Source organism: Electrona antarctica (assembly GCF_951216825.1).
Source record: "Electrona antarctica genome assembly, chromosome: 5".
NCBI classification, from domain to species: Eukaryota; Metazoa; Chordata; class Actinopteri; order Myctophiformes; family Myctophidae; genus Electrona; species Electrona antarctica.
This window is the reverse complement of record NC_136810.1, coordinates 33,805,205-33,818,518: the sequence shown is the minus strand read 5'-3', so window position 1 is coordinate 33,818,518 and position 13,314 is coordinate 33,805,205. Positions and strand designations below refer to the sequence as shown.

At 40.9% G+C, this 13,314-nt stretch overlaps 4 protein-coding genes across 5 annotated transcripts in view; 2 read left to right on the top strand and 2 right to left on the bottom strand.

Moving 5' to 3' along the window:
• The window catches only part of trpm1b (transient receptor potential cation channel, subfamily M, member 1b), a 26,970-nt gene extending 23,445 nt beyond the window's left edge, over window positions 1-3,525 (top strand). Inside the window, exons 27-28 of the mRNA XM_079501746.1 lie at window positions 69-2,500; window positions 2,576-3,525. Coding sequence (XP_079357872.1) covers window positions 69-2,500; window positions 2,576-2,619 — 2,476 coding nt within the window. The 3' untranslated portion in view covers window positions 2,620-3,525. The remainder of the gene's footprint in view (window positions 1-68; window positions 2,501-2,575) is intronic.
• Window positions 3,057-6,423, bottom strand: LOC306923571 (ras-related protein Rab-8B). Of its 2 annotated transcripts, none has more exons than XM_079501751.1 (8): window positions 6,306-6,423; window positions 5,223-5,283; window positions 5,028-5,088; window positions 4,853-4,930; window positions 4,548-4,637; window positions 4,366-4,431; window positions 4,225-4,275; window positions 3,057-4,114 (listed from the first exon to the last, which is right to left on the bottom strand). In XM_079501751.1, exons 1-8 carry the CDS (start codon window positions 6,403-6,405, stop codon window positions 4,025-4,027), a joined length of 597 nt encoding a protein of 198 aa, XP_079357877.1. In that variant the 5' UTR covers window positions 6,406-6,423; the 3' UTR covers window positions 3,057-4,024. The 2 variants fall into 2 exon arrangements, with proteins under 2 accessions (XP_079357877.1, XP_079357876.1); XM_079501750.1 differs by lacking the exon at window positions 6,306-6,423 and adding an exon at window positions 5,497-5,706.
• rps27l (ribosomal protein S27 like) lies at window positions 6,080-9,008 on the top strand. The gene is made up of 4 exons (XM_079501753.1): window positions 6,080-6,219; window positions 7,427-7,535; window positions 8,418-8,528; window positions 8,664-9,008. The coding sequence occupies exons 1-4, from the start codon at window positions 6,214-6,216 to the stop codon at window positions 8,690-8,692; spliced, it is 255 nt and encodes an 84-aa protein (XP_079357879.1). The 5' UTR covers window positions 6,080-6,213; the 3' UTR covers window positions 8,693-9,008.
• Window positions 8,956-13,314, bottom strand: dnaja (DnaJ heat shock protein family (Hsp40) member A). The gene is made up of 8 exons (XM_079501749.1): window positions 13,230-13,314; window positions 12,821-12,961; window positions 11,976-12,150; window positions 11,745-11,849; window positions 10,654-10,881; window positions 10,317-10,547; window positions 10,118-10,218; window positions 8,956-9,569 (listed from the first exon to the last, which is right to left on the bottom strand). Exons 2-8 carry the CDS (start codon window positions 12,950-12,952, stop codon window positions 9,345-9,347), a joined length of 1,197 nt encoding a protein of 398 aa, XP_079357875.1. The 5' UTR covers window positions 12,953-12,961; window positions 13,230-13,314; the 3' UTR covers window positions 8,956-9,344.

The window sequence follows — 13,314 nt, the reverse complement described above, 5'->3', positions numbered from 1 at the left end:
AATATTATATTTGTAAAAAAGAATAAATCTTGACATCTCCTGATGTTCCTGCATGGTGTCCTTTGCAGAGTGGAGAACATGTCTATGCGTCTGGAGGAGGTGAACGAGAGGGAAAACACCATGAAGGCCTCCTTGCAGACGGTGGACCTGCGCCTGGCCCAGCTGGAGGAGATCCACGGTCGAATGGCGACTGCCTTGGAGAAGCTCGCTGGGGTGGATAAATTGGAACTGACCCGCTCTCACTCACGGAACTCATCAGTCGGTGACCATGGCCTCTTTCGCCAGGGCAGCATTAACAGCGCTGATGGTTACAGTCTGTACCGCTTCCACATGGACATGGAGGAGCAGAGGGAGAAGCAGAGGGAGGCGGTGACCGATGATGTGGCTAAGACGGGCCCAGAAAGTCAGAAGACTGTGCGACAGTCCCCCACTACTCGTCTTAGCATCAAGGAGTATGGCAATACGTTAGATGTCGGCAACATAGACAGATCACGCCCCGGTTCATGTGTGGATATCCTGATATCCCCATGTGACCAGAAGTCTCTCTCTGGGGCAGGAAGTAGAGAGGATATTTCCCATGAGCCCACAGTGATGGCAGTGGATGCTAGAGATCCTCTCGACAAAGCACTCCTGAAATCAGGCTGGACGCCAGAGAAACTGAAGCCGGTTAGCGCCCTCTCTCCAAAAAGGGCTAAGTCCTTGATGTGTTATCCAAACGAAGGCCAAACCCCATCTCCTGGCACAAGGAGGAGAGCTATGAGTACCTTGTCTATAAATCCTGAGGATCAACCAAAAATAGTAGTGCCCGAGATAGCAGTTCAATGCACAGATAGGGCGAGGCTGCCCCCACCGACATCCTCCCCCAAGAAGACTAAATCTATGAGATACGGTCCTAGTGAGAGCACCTCTCCTACCACACAAAGAAAGAGGGCCATGAGCGGCATAATCTTCAACCCAGCCGATGAAGCACTACAACCTCCAGACTACAGATCTCTGGTGGAGCAGGTAGCCAAGGCACCGAATCAGTGGCCAGCCAACTTGGAGTATAAGGTTCATCCCAGCCTTGCTGGACACATGCCAAAAGTGTCTGTGGTCCAAACTCTTGCCCAGCAGCTTGATGCTCTTTCACAGCCGATGGAACCTAATAAAGAAGAGCATCAGACTGAACTAACCTTTTTGGAAAATGCAGAGAGGGCGATGCTGCCTCCGCCGACATCCTCCCCCAAGAGAACTAAATCTATGAGATATTGTCCTACTGAGAGCCGAAGCACCTCACCTACCACACAAAAGAAGAGGACCATGAGCGGCATCATCTTCAACCCTGCCGATACAGGTGATGAAGCACTACAACCTCCAGACTACAGATCTCTGGTGGAGCAGGTAGCCAAGGCACCGAATCAGTGGCCAGCCAACTTGGAGTATAAGGTTCATCCCAGCCTTGCTGGACACATGCCGAAAGTGTCAGTGGTCCAAACTCGTGCCCAGCAGCTTGATGCTCTTTCACAGCCGATGGAACCTAATAAAGAAGAGCATCAGACTGAACTAACTTTTTTGGAAAAAGCAGAGAGGGCGATGCTGCCTCCGCCGACATCCTCCCCCAAGAGAACTAAATCTATGAGATATTGTCCTACTGAGAGCGGAAGGACATCACCTACCACACAAAAGAAGAGGACCATGAGCGGCATCATCTTCAACCCTGCCGATACAGGCGATGAAGCACTACAACCTCCAGACTACAGATCTCTGGTGGAGCAGGTAGCCAAGGCACCGAATCAGTGGCCAGCCAACTTGGAGTATAAGGTTCATCCCAGCCTTGCTGGACAAATGCCGAAAGTGTCAGTGGTCCAAACTCGTGCCCAGCAGCTTGATGCTCTTTCACAGCCGATGGAACCTAAAAAAGAGGAGCATCAGACTGAACTAGCTTTGTTGGAACCTGCAGAGAGGGTGAAGCTGCCCCCTCCGACATCCTCCCCCAAGAGGACCAAATCTATGAGATACTGTCCTGGTGAGAGTACATCTCCTACCACACAAAAGAAGAGGACTATGAGCGGCATCATCTTCAACCCAGCCGATGCAGGCAATGAAGCACTACAACCTCCAGACTACAGATCTCTGGTGGAGCAGGTAGCCAAGGCACCGAATCAGTGGCCAGCCAACTTGGAGTATAAGGTTCATCCCAGCCTTGCTGGACACATGCCGAAAGTGTCTGCGGTCCGAACTCGTGCCCAGCAACTTGATGATCTTTCACAGCCGACGGAAACTAATAAAGAAGAGCAACAGACTAAACTAACTTTGTTAGGAACTGCAGAAACACCTCCACCTCCATCAGATCCCAAAGGAGACCAAACAAACATGAAAGACGAGAGCGCCCCAAAAGACAATACTGATTATCTAACCGTAGCAGACACAACTTTGTTCCCCCCCCACAGATCACAGAGCTGGAATGCTGGTGACATGAAAGCAATGCAGTTGGCTGAGAGCGAGCCCAAAGCCTCCACCAGTGAAACAGACATTGTCGTAGAATGCGAAGTGTCAGCGCTTAAACCCGAAGATGAGGACACGAGGTCGGAACCAGAAAATAAAGTGGAAGACGCACAAGAAAGCACAGAACCAGAATAAGTAACGGACTTGCAGAGGAGGAAGTCCATGCAAGGAGGAACAGAGGTGAATAATTGCTCAGAAGGGACTGACCAATAGTAAATGGAACATACCTGTTAGGCCTGTTATACTTAGTTGTGTGCCAGTATCATACACAGAAAATATCAGATCTAGAAGCTCACAATGTTGTGAGCTTGTACATAGAGTATATATTCACTATATTCAGTGCGTGACAGCCAGGATGAACAACCAAGTATAAATCAGGCAGAAGAGTTGCTGAGGGGGGAGAACCAGAAAAGAAGAAATCAAAGATTTGCATGAAATTGAAATGAGACTGCCGACTGAGACAGAATATTGACCATGTTTTTAAAGCTGCTCTCACACTGGTGGGGAGAATGGCAATTAAAACACGTTATCAAATTCTTCACCATCAATAATCACCAGCCAGTGATTGAAGATCCACTTTCTTTACTCTCTTTATTTTAACTGTTGCATTGGTGTAACATATCATACAAAGACACACATTTACATTCTCTGTCATAGTTTAAGGAATTCAAAATATTAAGCATCATTGCCAAGTCAGTGTCTGTAAATGTTTGATGTATACTGTATATATGGTGAAAATAAACGTTAAATATAATCACTAATTGATACATTTGCTGTGGCATAATATATGCTGACAGAAATATTCAATTTCAACATGACAATACTTTTAAATAACATGTGTAGGTATATTTTCTCTTGTGTGTTTAATCACAAACAGCTAACCAATGCCCTATAATTTCATGCAAAGGCAAATACTGACATTACTGTAATACAATGTATACATTCAAGATCTTGGAATACAATCTTGATCAGGAATCCAACAACCCAATCACATTTGAACAATGACAAACTACCACTGAATAAACATTTTACAAAAGAGAATATGTTAGGCCTAAACATTTTGTTGTCTGCCGTAACATTGTTGTTGCTGGCTGACAGGCATTAACAGTTACAGTTGAGTTGTGTTGCCTGTACAACATGAGGCTGAATGAACACAGATATACATTCAATGCTTGCACTGTCATGATAATATGTGACAAAAAGATGTGGGAAAGGCCTGAATACGAAGGAAACTTAATATCCCTCTTTACTGTAAGACACCATGTGTCTGGGACATCAGAAATGATTAGTTCCATCCACTGACATTAAGTGGGACTATATCCATGATAACAGATTTGCTCCTTTCTCAGAGTTAAACACTAAGCAGGGCAACTTATGCAAGAGTTGACCATCAATGCACAAGCAGATATCTTATACATCCTCTTCTGTTTTTGCACATCATGTAAGGATCTTGTCCATCTGCATGTGAGCTTCACCTAGCAGTACAGTCATCAGAACATGACCGCTGCTGCATAAGAATGTCACCAACAGACACACTCGTCTAGAGCAGTGAACACTTGAAGAATTTGAGTTTCTTTGACTTTTTCTCTGTAATTTTGACAGGCCCGCCAACTCCTGGGTTGCCGTCAGTCTGTCAGAGGAAAATAAAAAAAGGAGGAAAATCTCATTAGCACAAAACAATTGCAATATGCAAAGTTTAGTATTGTATTCAGTAGATCTATATCTATGTATTGTACTTACGGTCTTCGTACTCAGGTTATTCATTATGTCTCTGCCAATAGTATAAAAAGCCTATAGAAAAGTGTACAAGAACTTATTACATAATGATACATGGATTTTTAGTGGGCAGAAACCATGAAAAGTAAAGTTCTTTCAATTTACCTCTTCAACATTTAAGCTAGACTTTGCGCTGGTTTCCAAGAACTTAATTCCATAATCAATAGCCAGCTGGGGAAAATAGAGATTCACATGTGATGTGATTCATTGTCCAAAAACATACAGTGCATTTGGGCCCACTTGTCAGTTGTCACTGAGGGATGGTCTAGTTTAGACTAGAGACTCACTTTTTCACCCCTGTCTTTGGACACCTGTCTCCTGTCAGTCATGTCACATTTGTTACCCAAGATAATCTTCTCGACATCAGATGATGCATGCTGGGGAAGAAATTGAAAGAGGCATGAAGCAAAGTCACCAATCGTGTGTTATCATGCTATTTATGTCTACTTCTTTTACAGTTTATTTGCTTAGTTTTTTGTTTTTTTTAACAAATGCTAATTCTATAGGCCTAAGTGAAATAAATACTACTATAGCTACTACTATAAACTACAGATATATGTTTTAATATGATCAGTTTAAATTCAAAGCTCACCTCTTCAATATTTCGAATCCAGTTTTGTATGTTCTCAAATGACTTCTCGTTGCAGATGTCATAGACCAGTAAAATCCCCTGTAGAGTTGTGGAGAGAAATATTTATATTCACACACAATTTCACAGCCCCAACAATACAATTTCCTTTAATGACACAAAGGTTGGAGTGCCTCACCATGGCTCCTCTGTAATATGCTGTAGTAATTGTTCGGAACCTCTCCTGCCCTGCTGTGTCCCTGCAGAATGAAAATGAAATATGCTATAGCCATTTCAACACATAAACAATAGGAAATGCATGTTCATGTTGCTTGTTTAGCTAGCCTACTACGGGCACTAAGACAGGAAAAAGCTGGAACCATTTCACACTTACCAAATTTGAAGTTTGACTCTCTTTCCATTCAGCTCTATTGTTCTGATTTTGAAATCTATACCTGCACAACAATAAAATAATAATTAAAAAAAATAAATGCTAACATGGTAGAACAAGCGCACTGCATAATTAAATACAGAAGCAAGCATATATTTCAGGTAGGTTTATCCTGACCTATTCAGCAGGTTTACAATAGGCGGTGGCTGACTGAGTAGCTGTTAGAGAATATTACCCGCTGAGATATGCCTGGTCTCGCTAGCTCAATGGTACTCACCTATTGTTGATATAAATGTGGTATTGAACGCGTCTTCGCTGAACCTGAAAAGCAGACATGTCTTGCCAACACCACTGTCTCCAATAAGCAGTAACTTGAAAAGGTAATCGTACGTTTTCGCCATTAAAAACACTTCTGTCCTACATTAATAACGGTGTAATACGCTGAAGGATCTCCCTCTCTGGAAATCCTCACCAGCTGTCTGAGGCGGCCGTGGGCAGGGAGGAATGACATGACGTCACGTTCATCCTTTGCCTAATGGTCTATGTAGTTTATAGATAGATAGACGCGTCCTCCTGTTTCCTGAAGCTTACAGCTTTGGAAAAACAAGTTAAACAACAACATAATATGAAATATGGCATGAATCATGGCTTTATTTGCTTTATTTGGTTATGTTCTCATTGCCAATTAAATGTAAATGTCTCGATCAACATATACTGTTTTAGATTTGTTTTAATGATATAGTATTGTTTTTTTATTTGTATTATTATTCTATGTTGATTAACTGAATCACACAGGATCACAATGGACCACAGTGTATGACTGTGCCTGTACCTTGTGCTGTTAACATTTCTGACAATAGCCTTAATGACAATAATAATATATGTTTTCAAGAATATAATTTGTAGTCGTGGTCTAGGAGTTCCTGTCAGTCAGTGAGCCAATCAGACTCTGCGTACGTATGTGAACTAGGAAAGCAAAACCAGCTCCGTGAAAATGCCTGTAAGTAACACACGTTTGTTTTTATTTTACTGTTGCTAACATCGTTGTGCATGCGTTGTCTTGTGTGATTCGTGTGTCAAAAGTACCGTGTTGTTTCTTGACGTTTGTGTGAGTTGTGTTCGCACTTCGCAGCATGCTACTTTGGAGCTGTGTTGTAGCAGGCAGCACATGGCGCATGGCTGACATGTTGCGTAGCTCAGCCGAGCTCTGTTCGCAGTGTGTGTGTGTGGGTAGTGTGGTCGTTGGGTGGAGGCTACTTGCTGAAACACAACATTACTATTAAGCACACACAATGTGTTTGTGGACATTTGTTGAAATGCTTCACTTGACGTGTATATACTATTATATAGTTTACAAACAACACAAGTAATCTGTGTTTCGATTTAGGAATTAGAAGAATCAATCAATCAAATCAATCCATAGCTGGTTACTTAAGGATAAGAGCAACGTGGTTTTCACCGTCTGGCAATAAATAAAAAGTGTGCGTGTGTGAGTGTTGGTTCCCCAACATTGTTGTAGCAGTAATAAACAGAAATAATATAAAAAATTGTAAGGAAGAAAATAATGTTCATTGGTCAAAATAGCACAAAGTATGGACATTGGTGAAATCACACTGAGGTCATTCAGGTGTGTGTGAATGTGTGTGTGTGTGTGCGTGCGTGCGCAAGGTAGGCTACATAAGGTTTAGCTCTGGTCCATAGCCTTCTACGATTAGGCTATGGACCAGAGCTACATAAGGTTGTGCAATCTTTTCAGGCCCCTATCACTTATTATTATAAGCTGTCATAATAGTCAGTCACCCATTATTGCTTTTATCTTATATAATTTACTTTGAATAACAAGATAAATTATGACTATATGGAGAGATTTGTATGCACATTAAACATCACATCAGTAGTAGCCTAATCTGATCACCATGTTGAATCAAAAAGAGGTAGATGCCTGCCCAATCCTGAGTATGTGCATATCTCTAATGGCACTGCCAACTTGCCAAGATTGTTGTTTTGAAAGCACGGAAGCACACCCTGGGTGTGTTAGTATAATATTGAATGATGCTGCTACACAATGATGCTTACATGATGCAGGAAGCTATGCGTTTGCATTGTTTCTTTTGCTATCACTACTTTACAGATCTCACAATTATCATCTCTGGCATTCTGTTATTAAGGACATTTTTGACTAATGGATTGCTGTTTTTTCCCCCTAGCTGGCCAGAGACCTTCTCCATCCTTCTGTGGAACTAGAGAAAAGACAGCACAAAAAGAAAAGACTTGTTCAGTGCCCAAACTCATACTTCATGGATGTGAAATGCCCAGGTATGTTGAAGGCAGTGGACGTCACACCTGTCATGTCCATGATCGAGTTGTTTTAGGTATAATGAAGTGAACTAATGAGACACAGTGACACACACACACACGTGTGCCTTTTTCTGCCATTGCGCGTGAGGAGCTGCAATGTCCGTTTTGGCGTGTTGTAGAAGTTAGAAGAGTCTGTCTTTTGTTTAGTAGTTAAATGGATCAATGTACAGATGTTCACGGCCAAAAACATGAGTCCACGTGAGTGTAGGCAGTGTTGTTATGAGGCTTGGAGTGTCCCGAGGGTATGCTGTGGCCAGAAGGACATTCCGTTAATTATTTATCAGATGATATGGTGAATAGATATATTATTAAAATTACTATTTTTTCATCACAAATTTGATGTTAGTCCATAAGATACAGGCTACTTGAGTATCTGCACTTGACTAGCAAGGAGCGTCTCTCAGTGTACTCTTATTTGAGAGAAAAGTAAGCTAATCAAATATATTGATCTTGATCAAATTAGGCCTATTGATGAATTTGCAAGGATTAAATGTAAAATAATGAATCTCTGTCTGTAAAGAATAGTGGGTGAAAACTGAAATTCTGTCATACAAGCTCCCATTATGCAGACATTGGCCATTTTGTTTTGTTGTAAGGTCTATGCTAAACACTACTTTTTAGTTGCTATTTTTTCACAATTTACAATTGTACTTGGACTATCGTGATTGCATAATGATTGTACATAAGTTAGTATAGAGTAGAACAAGATTGTTTTATAGTGTTTATTGAACCGGCCCATTGCAGCAGTCTCTATTGAAATTTTCATATGAAACCCTTGCATTTATTACATATGAATGTATATTATTTATTTTATTTACCATGCAATTACATTCATTTCAGGATGCTATAAGATTACTACTGTCTTTAGCCATGCACAGACAGTGGTTCTCTGTGTGGGATGCTCAACTGTGCTGTGCCAGCCAACCGGAGGAAAGGCCAGACTGACAGAGGGTAAGTTCAGCTCTCATACAAATTCATTAGGCTGTGGCAAGGTCTAGACTACGAATACAGCACAACTATCCTTATTACAATGTATCTGCTGGTTTAAATGGAATGGAACTGCATTTTGTTTTACTTTTCTTCCAGGTTGCTCTTTCAGGAGGAAGCAACACTGAACAACAAAGCAAATGGACGGTCATGTCGTAATTGGGACCTCACTGAACAATGCCTTAATTTTTCATTGATCACAATGAATGAAGAGCTTTATAGTTACACATTCACTATGTATTGACAGGTTATTTCTGTCATTGAGCCAGACTATGGTTAGGGTCATGATATACCAGACCTCATTTATGGTGATGACTACTAATAACCCCACCTTTGTTAATTTGAATGATTACACCCTATATAAAGAATAAAGCACGAAGCTGGTGAAAAATGTGACTGCATTTGGTTTTATTGAGAAATAATAAATAAAGGCTAAACACTGAATGAGATGTGTCATGAGGAAAGTTACCTTCATAGAAAGCATACAAGTAATCCTTTCAGTTTCTGAATGAGCACATGTACATTTCTCATGAACAAACATATAAAAGAAGTCTTTAAATATTTGACAGAACGGACAAAAATACATCTGATGTTGTAACATTACTTTGGTAGAGCAGTACTAATGTGTTGAAATAAAACTTGAATAGCTTTACTAGGAAAATGACACATTGTGGTCTTATTGGCAGATGTTATAAACTAGCATTTCAGCTAACTTGTGCATAATCTTAGATGTAGAGGCTCTTAAGGCATTTACATGTACAGTGTTTCACATTGCTACATTTACTGTGTCTCACATTGCACCCCACTCTCCTGAGAGCCCCCCTCGTCTTCATCATAAGCCTCCCTACTTTGGCTTCTACGTTTTGAGTCTGACTGAGGATCCACTTCGCAGAGATTAACTTCCTCCATATCATCAGATATCATCACATCCGCCCTGGGAGGAAGCAGATTTTCCAGCTGGTACATTAGATGTTCTGGAAGCCAGTACTTCTCTGGGAATTCAACCTGGGGAGGGGTTATAAAATTAATTTAGTTTCTCTCAAACGTGCATCATTGGGAGGGGGTGCGCACGCTTTTCCGACATACCATTGGACTGACATGCGGAAAACGACCGGATTAAGTTTGAGGAAGATGCGTTAAGGTTGGCGACCGGGTTAAGGTTGGCGAACATACGCTGCTCCGTGCTTGCGGTTATGGTTAGGTTAGGGTTTGAGGTAGGTTGTCGTCGGACCAATAGTATGTCGAAACTAAAGCCTGTACCCATTGGGAGCCTGTCAAGCTTTGAATTATTTTCACATGTATAACAATACATAATACATTATACAGACACTTGAGTGGCCCGAAAAGGTGTAGTCTGAAGCTAGAAGCTTATAATTGCCTACCCTATTGGTTTACAGAACCAAATTAAAAAATAAATAATAATAATAGAGCTGACAAAACTGTCAGACAGTAAACTAAGAAAATAACAATGATAATAATTAATAAAGTTAAAAAAGAGTAACTGAAAACTCAAACCTCATACATTATTATTGGTTGTCTATTAGTGTTCTCACCTTGAACTGAATGAATAGCTGTCCCCTTTCACAAGGATCCTTGTAAATTGGCATTCCTTCATTCTGGACACATTTCATGTCGTCGTGCTTCACAACTTCCCCTGTTAAGACATCATAGTTTTAAACAACGCTACCTCATATATTCTCTTATTTATTAGACATTCAAGTGTCGTAAGGTGGTTTAACCCCTGTAAATTACCTGGATGTGAGCTGATGATCAGTGTTCTGTTATCTAATGTGGGAATAGTCTTCTTAAAACCACAGAGAGCATCAACAAGCTTGATATCCATTTTCATAATCAGATTATCATCCTGTCTCTGGAAAACAGGATGCTCCTTCTGATCCAGCACAATGATGACATCACCAGGCTCTAGGCCTGGTTCCTGGTCACCTTCTCCATGGAATGTAATTTTCTGACCATCTTTCATTCCTACATGACACAACACATATTACAGAGTGTTAGCCTAAAATTACAAGATTTCCATCATTTAAGAAATGACCGTATGCTTTTATCTTTGACATGTTAAGAGTAGTACCTTTGTCAACGTGAACCTCAAGAATCTTTTTCTTGCGTTCCACTTTGTGCCCATTACAGTTCTTGCAGCGGTCCTTGGAGTTAAAATGCTCGCCCTCTCCCTCACAGTCAGCACACATGCTTTGCATTTGCTGAATCATGCCTGGCCCGATCTGTTGTACTTTGATTTGGACACCTCTTCCTTTACAACTCGAGCATTGTATCAGTGTACCTTTTTTACCACCATAACCTGTAAGAAATTGAAAAAACATTGTGACCTCTTCCTTTACAACTCGAGCATTGTATCGGTGTACCTTTTTTTTTTTTACCACCATAACCTGTAAGAAATTGAGAAACACTGTTTGCCATCATTTAACTACAATCCATAACTTATATGCCCTACTACCTGGTATTCAAACCTGGGTCACCTACAGTACATTAGACCACATTTTTACTCCTGAGCTAAGAGGTAGTACCTGCTTAGCCAAAAGTACATTTTCTCCTGATTTGTCTCTCTGAAAAAAGCCATTTTATGAAAATATTGGTAAAATTGTGTGGCTTGCGAGGATCGGGTCCAATATTTAATGGGGCTTAAGAATGGTTTAGAAGCTGTGTTCACGTTCACTCTTCCATAACCATTGGAATCAAATCAATAGACAACAACCTGCTTCCGGTCTCCTAAAAAGTCATCCACGACACACTTTTTTTTCACCATGTCACTCTTTGCACTTTTTAAGTAAATACTTTTTGCATCCAAAGAGCTACATTCTTCCTTCAGTGTGCGAGACCCTTCTTTTTGCTTATGGACTTTCATGCTGGCCTCTCACACCTGTAGCCCTAGACTCCTAGAGTAAGCCTTGAGTTTATAGCTTTCCTACCTCCTTCACTTTATCTTGGGTTATGCACAGAGTCTCTTGTCAACCAGTAATGTCCCTACCCAAACACCAGGGAGCCAGTCACCCAAAATTTGAAAGGACCTGTGATGTCATGACATACTTTTTATTTGTGTTTTTTTCTATTCATTTGGTCCAGTGTTCCAGTTTGCAGCTTTAATAATGAAAGTTTCTGTTGATAAAACATCTAGAGTAATAAGCGATTGGAACGATTACCCACCTTCGCACTTTTCACAAATCATATTTTTTTGGAGCCCAAGTTTCCTGGTGGATCCGTTGTACATCTCTTCCAGGGTGACAGCAAGCTGATGAACTACATTCTTACCTAAATGACATGGACACAAGACATCATAGTGTGATTCCCAAAGGTCTGTCAACCAGCATTCACTATTCATATATACATATATATATATATATATATATATATATATATATATATATATCTCCTTACCTCTTCTCTCTCTCTGCGTTCTTCCACCACCTCCAAAGAACATGTTGAAAACATCCATGGGGGAACCTCCTCTACCCATGCTACCGTCCTTGATAGCTTGCTCTCCTCCTTGATCATACAAGTCCCTCTTCTTTGGATCTGACAGCACATCGTATGCTTGTGATATGAGCTTGAACTGTTGACACACACACACACACACACACACACGTATATAGTTTTACAACTTTTGTGCATGACAAGTTCAGCACAGTAAGTGGTAAGGTAAGATTGAAGATGACTGGATATACAAAATAGGCAGCCCCTTTCGGGACCCCGTTGGTTACCTTTTCTGTAGGCTAAACAAAACGTCTGCGGTCTCCGAGGCTACCTTTTCTGTATTTGGCACTTCACGTTGGTAACTACTAGTCTCAAATACAGAAAAGGTAACCAAGGGTCCCGAAAGGAGCTAACAAAATAGGCATATCCTATGATGTGTCAACCCAGTTTCTTAGAAGTTTAACTTGTCAGTCTAATATAACTATGGCAAGCCCATGCTGTAATGTAGTAGATGTACATTTGGAAAATAACATGTACTAGTGGGATGGAAGGTTTTGCAACATTTACAATTTACAACATAATAATGTTAATGGATACAGGATACTTCACCAGTAATGACTAATATCATTGTAGGAGCTAGCATTACTGTACTGTATGTGGACAGGAGAGACTCGTCAGAGTCAGATATCATTCTGGAAAGTTCCAGGCATTCTGTTGCTGTCAATTCAACGAGCCCCCAGTTTAAAATAGAAATACCCTCCAAATGCGGCATGCCCATACAGGGCTTTCGGTGAGATGTCCATACGTACCCTTTCTCCTTCGTTGGGATTCTTGTCTGGGTGATATTTCAATGCAAGTTTTCTGTAGACCTTTCTGATTTCGTCGGGAGAGGCTTTGGGACTAACACCCAAGATGTCGTAATAACCGGTTTCATGCACCATGATGACAACCTGAATTAAAATAAAGCAGAAATGTTATGTTATACAAATACTATCCTCAAGTGCAATGTGTGATATATTTACACAAAACAAGTATTTTCTTGATCTTGATATACGTATATCGTATTAATGCCAGCAGCATTGCGTTAGTGCCGTGTGTCGCATGCCTGTCACACTGTCACACGTGATTAAATAAAACAAAACGAATATGTTTACTTCAAAGTTAACCATGAAAGGTTATTGAGGTTGGAGTTATTTCATGAAAATAGACGAAACTTACTTTACAGCTGCTGCTGCCTGCTGCTATATTCCCTAGGCCTAGATTGTGGTGCTTCTCAGCTGCTGTGGAAAATGGCTGGGTTGGT